At 43.5% G+C, this 13,261-nt stretch overlaps 1 protein-coding gene across 3 annotated transcripts in view; it reads left to right on the top strand.

Annotated features, from left to right (window-relative positions):
* TET2 (tet methylcytosine dioxygenase 2) overlaps nt 1–13,261 on the top strand; it is an 83,810-nt gene that overhangs the window by 57,803 nt on the left and 12,746 nt on the right. For all 3 annotated transcript variants that reach the window (XM_084756048.1, XM_084756049.1, XM_084756047.1), the window contains 4 exons: nt 6,163–9,446; nt 10,947–11,037; nt 11,958–12,051; nt 12,802–13,010. In XM_084756048.1, the coding sequence (XP_084612174.1) occupies nt 6,209–9,446; nt 10,947–11,037; nt 11,958–12,051; nt 12,802–13,010 (3,632 nt within the window). In that variant the 5' untranslated portion in view covers nt 6,163–6,208. The remainder of the gene's footprint in view (nt 1–6,162; nt 9,447–10,946; nt 11,038–11,957; nt 12,052–12,801; nt 13,011–13,261) is intronic.

Below are 13,261 nucleotides of genomic sequence, written 5' to 3'. Positions count from 1 at the left end.
CAACAAATCAACTAAGAATGAACAACACTAGGGCTGGTGAGATGGCTCAGGTTAAGTGCCCTCACCAGTCTGCCAAAGGACCAGAATTTGGTTCTCAACACACCTGGTAGCTGATCCTCTGATATCTGATCCTCTCTGGGCACCAGCATTTACATGGATGTCTGTTACCCCAGTGCTGGGAAAGTGGAGACAGGATTCTAGGGGCTTGCTGGCTACTAATAACCCAGTGTGAGAGACCATGCCTCAAGGGAATGAGGTACAGGGTGATAGAATATGACCCCTGGCATCTCTCATCTCACTCCCTCCCCCCCCCCCACGACAAATACATAAAACACATTAAAAGAAGCAAGGGGCTGGGGTGATGGCTCAGATGGCACTAACTGTTCTTACAGAGGACCTGCATTCAGTTCCCAGCACCCACATGTTTTGTCTCCCAACCATCAGTAACTCTATCTAGTCTTAGAACAATGCCCACCTCTGGCCCCCAGGAGCATCAGGCATACACATAATGCACAGACATACATGTAGACAAAACACCCATGCACATAGAATTTAGAAAAGAAAGCAAGAAAGATTTAGAAGATGAGAATCCAAAAGCAGCATTTCCATCACAGGAGCCTTGTCCTCAAGGATGTACCTAATGATGTCCTGCACATAACTTGAAATAAATGTATGGTTGGCATAGATTGCTCTACTTTGGTAATATGACTATAACATTGTTCTGGAGATTGCCATATGCATAGGAAGTGTGATCAAATGTACCACTTTCTCAGCTTTCATGCCAAGAAGTGATGAGTTTGCCAGAAGGAAAAGCTTGTCACCAGAAGTGGCAGAGCAACAAAAAGTGATCCCCCAAGGCTGATGCTGAAACCTGGACTTTAGCTGATTGATAACCAACCGTATCTCTATACCTCCATTAATCTGTGTGGATTCAAACACATGATTCACAGGTTCATGGATATGTGTCATACAGTGAGAGGAGTATTCATAGGAAAAAAAATCACTGCCTTATTGTGTAAGTGTATGCAGTTTTAGAGCTGTAAAAGTCATACCACCTACAAAACTAGTAATCCAGAAAACAAAAACCCCTCTAAATTGTGAGCTTTGTCTACAGTTTTCTATGGTGAGAGAGATGGCTACCATCTGAGTGATTCAGAAAGTCAAATGGTGCTGAGCCACATGACAACGCTAAGTGCACACTGGTGAAATGAGATGCTGATCCATTTGCACACTAATGTGCTGTTTTTAAGTCATGCATCATAGTGTCTTGAAAGAGCACTGTCATAATTATGATGGATTGGACTGCAGAGTCAGCCCTCCACAGTAATTGTTTCACAGATGCTGTCGATGTGACTTGAATTTAGAATTAATTATCTTCACGGGCAGGAGAAAGCACAAAATTAAACACATAACTGTGACTGCTAAAACCTGCCTTGTGTCAAGGAAACTGAAATGCTAGCTATCAGAAAAAAAAAAAAAAGCAGTGTTTCCAGTGGAGATATTTTGTTTGGTTTGGTTATGAGACAGGGGCTCTGCATAGTGCTGGCTGTCCTGGAACTCGCTATGAAGACAAGGTTGGCCTCAACCCACAGATCCACCTACCTCTACCTCTTGAAGGATTAAAGGTGTGCCACTACGACTAGCACAAATCCTTGTAAATCTGTGTCTCGGGCACAGTCAGTAATGGTCAGCCTGCCATTAGCTGATATCATGGAATGGCCATAAAATGATTGCCTATTTATTTCTATTTATGTTGAATTATTCTATTGTAATTTTATGCTTAAAAGAGGGATATATTTACAGTTGATGTATCCAGTACTTTCCCTCAGGCAGCCTAGGCAGCCCAGGCATTGTGAGGAATATTAAACCACTTGAATAAGAGGGTAAACATAAAAATATGGGTAATATAGTCTAAATTATGATGTAATGGTGTAATGTGTCATGATGTAAGCATTGTCATTTAAGTCTATATATTTTTTAATGTGCATTGGTGTTTGGCCTGCATGCATGTCTGTGTGAGGGGATTCAATCCACTGGAACTTGACTTACAGTTGTGAGCTGCCACATGAAAGCTAAGAATTGAACCTGTGTCCTCAGGAAGAATATTTCTTGCCACCGAGCCATCTCTCCGGCTCATGAATAATAGTTTATAGGAACTTTTATGCCCAAGCATATGTGCTCATATAGTTTAGAGAGTCAGCAGCAGCCACTAAAGTGGCACATATCTGTAACCCCTAGCAATTACAGTGAGGCAGGAAGAGCTCAAGTTCAACAAAATATCAGAATAACTACAGAAACCTCATTTCATATTCTTTTGAAATTTATTTATCTTTATATGAATTCGGTGTTTGGCATACACATGTCTGGAATTTGACTTACAGGCCACAGCTGTAAGCTGCCCTGTGGGTGCTGGGACTTGAACCTGGGTCCTCTGAAAGAGCAGCCAATGAATGCTCTTAGCCACCGAGGCACCTATCTCTCCCAGCCCCATCATTCTATATTCTAAGCTTTTATATTTTATTTCTTTCATGCTAAGGCCTCAAGAAATGAGGCCCTGGTTAGAGATAAGTAAATATTCTCAGTCCTGTTAACCTCAGGTCCAGAGACATGTAGCAAATGCAGCCGGCGTGGTGGCGCACACCTTTAATCCCAGCACTGGGAGGCAGAGGCAGGCAGATCTCTTGAGTTCAAGGCCACCTTGGTCTATAAAGAGTCCACACCAACCAAGGCTACATAGAGAAAACTTGTCTTGAAAAACTAAACAGACAAACTAAGCCTGCAAACAGACTCAAACAAGGCCTAAATAATGAATTTAAGGTCACAATGAAATCTCCCTAAATCATGTTTTCCTTTGACTTATGTGACAGGAAAGACTGTAGAGAGCTGCTTGTCCCCAACCAGAGCTACTATTTATTTGCATACATAAACTCAGGCCAGTTTCTCAGTATTCACACATGTAAAGAGTGAGAACAATGAGGTACTTTCTGGAATGCTTCATACATCATTAGGACATACCATCCCATATTTGAATGTCATGTTAAAGCCAGCCCTTACAGTCTTGAAAAGATGAAATGCCATTCTGTGTTTCTTAGCTCTTTGTTAAGACAATTCCAAAAGCCAGAATGGATACCAAAACATGCTGGGCTCGGCGAACTTACACTTGATTTCCAAATTAATATAATATTTGACAATAGGTATGAATCCCTAACAAATTTGTGATGGATTCTAATAGTGTGACCTTAAGCAAGCGTATCTCCACTTCATAACCATTTTTGAAAAATAGTATCCTAATTTTGATTGGCCAATATCCTCAGGAGAGATCTTGGCTAATCCCTCTTACAAAATTGCCTCGCAAGCTGGGTATGATCACCAGCATAGGCTCCAGAGAGGGATCCTCTCAATGATGATAGTGAAGGCATTGCTTCTCCGTCTAAATGACAAACTTTCTTCATGTAGCAAACAACCGTGTAGGTATAATAAATAAAAGTAATTGCATTTCTTTAGACGTGTATAATCTCATTGTTGGTCATTCACTTCTAAGAGCAGATAAGAATGAATAAAACCTGTCTTGTTACTTTCAACTGAGAAAATGCTATGACCTCTTGAGTGAGGAACTTGGTATTTAAAGGTAGAGCATTCAGAGGTGATTAAAGTTGGAATCACGGAGTGGGGTCCCCATAATGCAAGTATGTGGGTCTAACGACAGCTTGTAGGAGTTTGTTTTGGAGTCAGGTCTTTGGGGATGGGGGCTTCCTAAAGAGGAGGGAAAGATCAGCCCACACATGCTCTGCCTCTCTGTCTTCATGTGCTGTATTGCCTCCAGACCTGAACAGCAGGAAGGCTCTTCTACTTGAGCATGCAGAGCCAAAATAAGCCTCTATAACCTGCCCATCCCTTTGCTATTAGCAGTAGGAAGTGGACTGGGGAAAACTATTCAAAAATAACTCCAGCAAACGCTTGTAGTTATTTGAAAATGGCTCCTTGTTTTATAATCATTTAAATTTGAAAAAATGACATCGAGCTGATTATTAGGTAAATCTCAAAATGCAGCCCAAAACAAAACAAAAAACTCCACAAGCCCGACACCTCTACTCTGGAAGCTCTTATCTCTACTAGAAATAGTGCCAAAGCCCACATCTTGAAAGTACTGTTCATACAGGTATGATATTCATACAAAAGTGTTGCTTAGGACACAGTAAAGCCAAAGGCAATTTTCCATTTTTTATTCTCTGGAACTGGAGGTTGTTTTCAAGACCCAGTAAGTAGGCCCAGGGACCAGTGCTTAAGTCCCCAGACCTTTCTTTACAAGGCTAGCCATCGCCTCCCACACCTACTAGCCTTGCCCAGGAAATGAATTCCTGACTCGGAACGCTTCTGTTTAAATTGATGGGGTTTTGTTGTTTTGGTTTGGGTTTTTTTTTTTTGGGGGGGGGGGCTTGTGTAACCTTGGTTGATCTGGACCCTCTTTGTACACCAGGCTGGCTTCGAACTCACAAGATATGCCTACCTCTGCCTCCCAAGTGCTAGAATTAAAGGCATGTGCCACCATGCCTGGCTTAAATTGATGTTTTAAAAATCAGTCATGTTAGTACAAATTTCTCTCAATAGCTATTATCAATACTTAAGGAATTGTAGACAGGGTTTCTCTTTGTAACAACTCTGGCCAGATCTGCCCCCCTGGTGCTGAGATTAAAGAAATGTGCCACCATACTGGGCTACTTTTTTGAGCCTCATCTCTTATATTTTTTACATTAGCACTTTAAAGAATGTCATGCCGACTGACTCCTTCAGTCAGACAGGACAATAACTGTATACAGCCTGCACATTTTAACATCAGAAATGTACACATGTAGCTTAGTTAGTTGGTTGGCGGATTGGTTACTAAAACAATGCATTTTTTTCTTTTCCTTTCCTTCCTCCCTAGCTCAAACTCAGAACTCATACAATGTGTTACTTTAATTGTTTGAGACTGGCTTTGAACTCACTATGTAGCTCAGGACAACCTTACTTCTGATCTGCCCCCATCTTCCCTTGGGGAGTTAGCATCATATGTGTGTTAACTGCCTGGATTAGTGCAGTGCTGGGGACTGAAGCCAGGGCTCTGTACATCCCAGACAAGTGCATCACACAGTATTATCTTAATGGGTATTCATCCTTATGGCACATCTCAATTGAGACTACCATATTTCAAGGGTGTTGTTGAATGTGACCATGTATTTATGTCTAATGTATTGGGTCATTTGAAACCTGGAAGGGAGTAAACCACATAGACATCACTTTTCTTTGTCTAGTGGGAAGAATCTTTTCAATTTAAAATTTATTAATCATGCATGTAACTAAAAGTATAAAGACAAATAAAAGCAATGCCCTTCATTTCTGAAATACTTCATACATCATTAGGAGATGCCATCTAATTCATAACCATTTTTTAAGAAATAGTGCCCTAATTTTGATTGGCCAATATCCTCATGACATTTATTCTTTGTGTGCCTGTGTATATTTGCATGCAGATTTCTGAAGAATTCAGAAGAGAGAAGCTAATTATCCACTAGTAATGGCTAAAGACTATAAACCAAGGAATAGGGATGATGCATATTTGCATATAAAACCAATTTTTAGGCTTTACATTTTAGAAAATTAATATCCGTATCGGTGTGTATATCATACGTGCATGGGTGCCAGGAGAGTTGCGCAGGGGTCAGGAGGCAATATGTGAAAGTTTACTCCTCATCTGGTTTCTGGGAATCAAACTCAAGTCATCAGCCTTGGTGATGAGTGTCTTTCACCTGCAGGAAATCTTTATAAAAGGGGACACCTATCTCTTGCTAAAAATTTACCTAGAAGCGGCATGGTTGATGGGGGTGGGGGCTGAGCATTGGACCCAGGGGGGAGTTTTCTGCATGCTGCACATATCACCTAGCCAAAGGAGCTTGTAAACGGCACACCTTTTTACTCCATCACCACAGAGTACCCTGATAACCCTGAAATGAACTGCAATGACCCTGTTAAATGAGAGACTTTGAAGCCATTGATACAGGCCTGGCAGAGCCAGTCAAGTGTGATAAGGAGGGAAAGATGAAGAAACCCCGTGTCTAATTGCTATATCTAGGTATTGGTGCTGTTTTAATGCCTTTAAATTTTTGTTTTTTCTTGTGTCTTTAGGATTCATTCAAAGGGCAGCATTGTGGATGGCCCCGGAACAAGCCTGATGGAACAGGACAGAACCACCCATGCTGAGGGCAACAGACTCAGTCCATTCCTGACACCGTCACCTTCTCCCATCTGCCAGACAGAACCTCTGGCTGTCAAACTGCAGAATGGAAGCCCATTAGCAGAGAGACCTTATCCAGAAGTCAACGGGGACACTGAGTGGCAGCCTTTCCAAAGTTATTATTATGGAATACCCCACCTGAAAGGCAGCCAGAGCGGCCATGAGAGTCCAGACCTCATACAGGACAGCAGAGGGTATTCCAGGTGCTTGCAAAATGGAGGAATAAAGCGCACATTCAGTGAACCGTCTCTCTCTGGGCTCCATCTGAACAAGAAATCAAGACTAGACCAAAAAGCTAAGGGAGAAAGTAATAGCTCCAGGGAAAGCCAAGAAAAAAACCCAGGTAAAAGCAGCAGTCAGCCAAATGTCTCCGGTCTGAGTGAGAGAGAGCCTGTGACCGCTACAGCCCAGGAAAGTACGGTTGCAGATGTCAACAGTTTCCCAACACGCAATGGTGTTGAAAGCACCGAGTCTCGGGTTCTCAAGGAGCAGGAAGGGGAAAGTGGCGGGAACGTTATATTACTTAAGAGCCAGGCCATGCTAATGCCTAATGGTGCTACAGTTTCTGCCGCTCCTGTGGAACTTCTGGAAAAAACACCATCTCAGTGTTATCCAGATTGTGTTTCCATCGCAGTGCAGAACACCACATCTCATGTAGATGCCCTTAACAGCCGGAACATTAATGAGTTGTCTTGTGAGATCACTCAACCATCGCATACCTCAGAGCAGATCAGTTCCCCACAGACCTCAAGCTTCCAGCTGCCTCCAGAGCCAGCTGCAGTGGTGACCGAGGGCTGTGATGCTGATAATGCCAGTAAGCCAACTAGAGTGCTAGGTACCTGTCCCTTCCAGAAACGGCCAGAACACCAACAAAAAACAGTTTTTGAGATATGCCCATCTCCTGCTGAAGACAAAAACACCCAAGGAAACACGAAGCTATTTGCTGAAGAATTCTGTTCTAGTTCCAACAGTGTCTCGGAAGCTTCTCACGGCAGCTCAGAACAGTATTCAGTGCAAAATGGTGCTTACTTCAGGCAAAGCTCAGTGTTCGCTGGAGATTCCGTTTCTGCCCCCACCATGACCCCACCATTACAGCTGGTTCTTCCCCCCGCTTCTGGTCTTCAGCTTCCTTCAGAAGGAAAAGGCTCTCAGAAGGATGTGGCTTTGGAAGCACACCATCACTACCCCCACCTAGCTCTCTTAAGGGAAGGGAAAATAGAGCAGCAACCCAAGGCATCTTGCCAGAATCCCAGTCCATCAGTACATACTAACAACACCCCATCGATGCTTCCAGAAGGGCATCAGAATGATTGCGTCCCGGTGTGCCCTGAAAAAACAAGGACAGTGGTATCAGAACATTATCGTGCCCGCAGTGGAGACGGACAAGAATACAACCAGCATCTGACGAGATGCAGGGAGCAAGAGATTCCTCCGAAGGGTGGAAACGGGGGACAGATACAAGAGCCTGTGCTGCTAGCACAGAGCTACGTGAGACCTGGATGGATTGAACTGAAGGCACACCACCAGACCACAGGCAAGGATGGGGCGCTGCACCCACGCTTTCGCTTTCAGGCCAGCCCTTCCAACCAAATGACCTCCAAACAGTGCACTGGAAACTTAAACATGCTGGGAGGGTCGCAAAGGCTGCCTTACAAAAGAGCTCAGCCAGAGCAGACACCGCAAATGTACCAAGCGGAGACGACTCAAGGGCCCTCTCCCGCCATGAGGGACCAACATCTACAGCTCCAGGAGTGCATCTCCAAGACAGGTCCCTTGCCGGAAACTCATGTCCAGGCACCAAGTGCTTCTCGATTTCACTTCCAGCCAAGAGTGGACACCTCCGCTGACGGCATGAGTCGACAGGCCGCTGGGACAGAACCGTTCTCAAACTTCTTACAACATGCGCCTCATAAGCAGGCAGCGTCAGCACAAGCATCCCAGAACTCAAACTTCCCTCAAAACTGCCAGCAGCTGCCGCAGTTACAGGGGCAGAATAAAGAACAAATGACCCAGATCTTTTCTCATCTCCAAGGGAGCAATCATAAGCAAAGAGAAGGATCTTGCCTTGGCCAGATTAAAGTGGAAGAAAGCTTTAGTGGTGGAAACCAGTATTCAAAACCAAGTCATTTCCAAACTTTCAATAACCAGGGTGGGATGGAGCAAGTACAGAACCTGAGTAGTCAACAGTCTCCTTATGTGAAGATCTTAACATCACATGCAAGTAAATTACAGAGTCCTTGTTCAAATGATACATACCCGGCTCCCAAGAGCCAAGAACAAACTCTACATCCTGAGCTCTTTGTAGGAAAGAAGACCCCAAACCTGCAAAACATGCAGTGTTTCCCAAATAGTGTTACCCCAAACCAGGATGTTCATCACAGGTGCTTTCCAGAACGTGAGCTGAAGCCACAACCAGCTCCAGCTCTGCAGGGATTTCAAAGCCAGGACGTGTCGCCTGGACAGCAGGCAGCACCTCTAGCTGAGTCCGCTCAGCAGAGGGACTTGGTGCATAATCAGGCAAATGCACTCCCTGTGCCCGAGCAAAGAGGAGGGCACACGGAGACGCCCCCTCCGAAGGAGATTCAGAAGCATGCTGCCCTAAGGTGGCTCCTCTTACAGAAACAAGAGCAGCAGCAAGCGCAGCAATGCCAGGCTGAATCTAGTCATAATCAGATTCAGAGGCCAATCAAGACTGAGCCTGCACCCCCCAAACCCTCGTCCTATAAGCGCCCCGGGTTACTGCCACAAGAAAAACTGCCCAAGAAGATAAAGCAAGAGAACCCCCACGATGGGCAGCAGCCGAAGAGCATCATCGAGGCCATGGAGCGGCACCTGAAGCAGTTTCAGCTCAAGTCGCTCTTTAACCACAAGGCCCTGGCCCTCAAGGCGCAGAAACTCGGGAAAGTTTTGCCTACAGACAACCTGGCCCTCAAGGCGCAGAAGCTTGAGAGAGTGTCGCCTACAGACAGCCTAGCAGCGGCAGGGTCAGAGAACCACGCCCCAGCTGGAGAGCAGCCAGCCACTCTTTCAGAAAAGGTGCCAACCAAAAGAGCAGCTGGTTCTGTTCTCAGCAGTTTTTTAGAATCGCCTTCCAAATTACTAGGCGCTCCTCTAAGAAACCTTTTGGACACTCCTGTCAAGACGCAATATGATTTCCCGTCATGTAGATGCGTCGGTAAGTGCGCGCAACATGACTGGAGCACATGGTGTTTTCCTGCATCAGCTAATGGTCTTCATGTAGGGCTTTTTTTTTTTTTTTTTTTTAAATCTGGAGTCTGGGAGCTATTTGTAAAGGCTCATAAGAATTGTCTTTAAATTACAGACACTTATGCCATGCAAAAGGAAAACTTGCATATGTTCTCCCCCACCTCCCCCCCCCAAAAAAACCACCCACTGATCCACATGTTCATTTTTCCCTCATCTAAAAATGTTTAAGACCATTTTCTATAAGGATTTGCTTATATATTGGGATTTTTGTCTGCACAACAGACAAGGGCATTTGAGCCCACAGGACTAGAGTTGTGAGCTACCACAGGGGTGATGGGAACTGAACTCTTGACAGAAGAACAGCAGCCTGACCTGTGTCTTCAGTCCTAGATCTTTTTTGGGTGTTTTGTTTTGTTTTGTTTTTTGTTTTTTTAAGACAGAGTCTTTAGTCCTTGCTGTCTTGGAACTCACTATATAGATTGGCTTGGCCTGCCTCTGCCTCCCAAGAATTCTGATGAAAAGCACTGGCATCACCATGCCAGCCTGAATCTGTTTTCACTCTCCGAGAAGGTAATACAGGCAGAAAAGCCTATTAACATAAAAAATAACAACCTCCTCAAACTCATGTAGCTTTTTAAACAAGGCAGTGCCATAAAAACATGTTTAATATAAGATATTGGACATGGGAAGTTAATATCTTTCATCTTGAGCTGGAAAATTGCAGTAACAAAGGGCTGAGTAATTACTAGGCTCTGACAAAGTTAGTCCTTAGTGCCAATGCATCCAGTACTTAGAAAAGATCCTTTCGGAGCAGTGAGAAAGTAAGTTTCCTGCTTAACATTCTCTGTGTTTTGTCTTGTGTTTTTTGCTTTTTGTTCCTTTTAATTTTTAATACATTTAATCCCATCCCAAGTTGTACTTACTGTACTGTGACATGCACTTGGTAGGTTGGAGGGAGACCCTCTTCTGCCCTGTTGTGGCTAAGTTCTTAGCTTTACACGTACAAGTGTCTCTTTAATGTGCCTCACTCCTAAAGTGCTGTGGGAAGTAGTGCAGAGCAACTGCACTCAACAAGTGGAATAGGAGCAGATTTATTTTTTAGTTTTTAATTTAATTTTCAAACGACAAGCACGGTTCTTAGTTTTTTTTCTGTTTAAAAAACTGCATTGTAGTTTATTTCATATAATATTTAATTCCTCTTTTTTTATTTTGTTCCACATACTTGATTTAAAATAATTCCTCATGATGTATCTGAAATGTAGTGATGATTTTCCAGTAGCCATCATGTATGTATTATATTACTTGGCACATTTCCTAAAACACTAAGCCACCAATGTACTCCAATTTAAAGAAATAAAATTCAAGCTACTTAGGGCCATTAATGTGCAGCTGGGGAATAATCTTTGTGGATGTAGACTTAATATTTAGTATAATTGAGGTCTAAAATAATCTTCTATTATCTCAACAGAACAAATTATTGAAAAAGATGAAGGTCCTTATTATACCCATCTAGGAGCTGGTCCTAATGTGGCAGCTATTAGAACAATCATGGAAGAAAGGTAATTAACTCAAAGGCACAGGGCAGATTAACACTTCTCCTTTGTATACAGCTGAGGTTTTCCAGGCCCCCCTCCCCAACTCCCACAGAGCAGTAAACAAGTGTAAATCAAGTAATTATCAGTAGCCTTAGTAATTCCGGGGTTGCCAACCCAGCACACTGCTATTCACTACAGAGTCACAATATTTGACAGGACAAGTAGTCCCTTAGCTGGCACAGGCTGCCCACTTGGAGATAGATGTTAGAAAACCCAGGCACAGACAAAAAAAAAAAAAAAAATCATCCAGCCAACCTGGTCAGCACAAGTGTGCTGGCACAGGCCGCAAAGAGGGGCCTCTCTTGGCTTTCTCCTACTTAGTGAAGTGTCAAAGAGGAAATAAAGGGAAAGCAGTATGAGTAAGGATCATTGAGTTAAAGTCTTTGCAAATGAGTTATGTCTCTTACAAAAGAAAAGAAAGCAAGTGTGAAAGGTTGACTAAGATTCCATTTACTTTTCAAAACTGTCAGTCCTTAATTCATGTATGGAAGACTCAGAGAAGGCCTTTCCTGTAGATAGAGAGAGCTCTGAGTTAAGGGATCTGTCATGCAAGTAAAAATGCATTTGCATATATGTGTGGGTAGTACACACAGCACTTCTAAGTTCTTTTGTCAACAGTACAGAGTATACTTGGAATACAATTTATTTCTAAGAGTTCTAACTTTCAAGATAGGTGGATACTAACTTGGCCAGATCTCCAATTTTTGGATGCTGAAGAATAGACTTAAGGCTATTAGCTATTATGCTTGGCTTGGACCAAAGAATAAATCAAACCCTTCAAGTGGTGTTGTAGAGCAGAGCTACAGTTAAATGTCCAAATATTTTGATTGCTTCTTTCTTGAGGTCATCTACTAATTGTGTGTGTGTGTGTGTGTCTCTTTAAGGTTTGGACAGCAGGGTAAAGCTATTAGGATTGAAAGAGTCATCTTTACTGGTAAAGAAGGCAAAAGTTCTCAGGGATGTCCCATTGCTAAATGGGTAAGTGTGGCCTGTCAGTGCTATTTCTTGTTCTTCTTGATCATTTTTATTCATTTATCTAAACTCAAGAATTAGCTCACTCAGGCCAAAGAGCACTGCCCGTTGGAAGGAACAAACCACACCCTGTGTGCCACCTTGTATTCTAATGGCAGAATAGTGCTGATAGTACGAACGAGCCATTACATTGAAATAACTTGGAGGTCGAAAGCAGTGGTTCTCAACCTGTTGGGACCCCTGAGCTTGACGCACTTTTCACGGGGGTCACCTTAAGACCACTGGAAAACAAGTTAGCAAAATTACAGTTATGAGACAGCATAACTACTTCACAACAAAATGAACTGTATTTAAGGGTCTCAGCTTTAGAAAGATTGAAACCCACTGCTCTAAAGACACTTTGCAGGCTGTGAAGAAACAGCCCTTAATTCTTGAAGTTAATATTTATTGTGCCACCTACTGAAGCCCTCAGCTAAGACTCTACATGTCTCTTCTGTAGTTCTTGCTGCCTGGTGGCGTCTAACTGTCCCACTGCACCAGGCATGGTCTGCCAACTGTTGAGAAGTGATTTCCATCTTTTGGTTAGGTTCCCACTGTATTCCTGGGCAATAAAAGATAAATTGCAGGTGGTGGAAATTTTGACCCAGACATTAAAAAAAAAATATGCATATGCAAGTGGCTACTCTTACTGGCTCCAATTGACCCTTCTTCTGTTTTGGGTGGGGTGGGGCTGTTTGCGTGGACTGTTCTGCACAGGTGATTCGAAGAGAGAGTGTTGAGGAGAAACTCCTATGTGTGGTGCGAGAGCGAGCTGGCCACAGCTGCGAGACGGCAGTGATTGTGATTCTCATCATGCTGTGGGAAGGAATCCCCCAGGATCTGGCCTCCCAACTCTATTCAGACCTTAAAGACACGCTGAGCAAACACGGTTCAAACACTAGTCGTCGGTGTGCCCTGAATGACGAGTAAGTGGGGTTTACGCCTTTTCCCTTGTCCAAGGGGTACAGCTTTATTTTAAGGGAGGACTTGACTCGTATATTAAGCTGGGGGTCACGTGCTTATTTAGTAGTTGGTGGACAGCGGATGTTTTGCTAAAATGAAGTTAACGATGATTTTGGCACTATTCTGTCCAGCTGCACCGTGGAGTCACCGTTAAACAGCGGTTTCTGGGGAAAATCTAGCTGTCTGCACTCGCACGGCTCTATAGCTTCACCAA

This window comes from Acomys minous, assembly GCF_964271855.1.
Source record: "Acomys minous genome assembly, chromosome: 14".
NCBI lineage: Eukaryota > Metazoa > Chordata > Mammalia > Rodentia > Muridae > Acomys > Acomys minous.
This window is presented reverse-complemented; position numbering and strand designations above follow the sequence as displayed.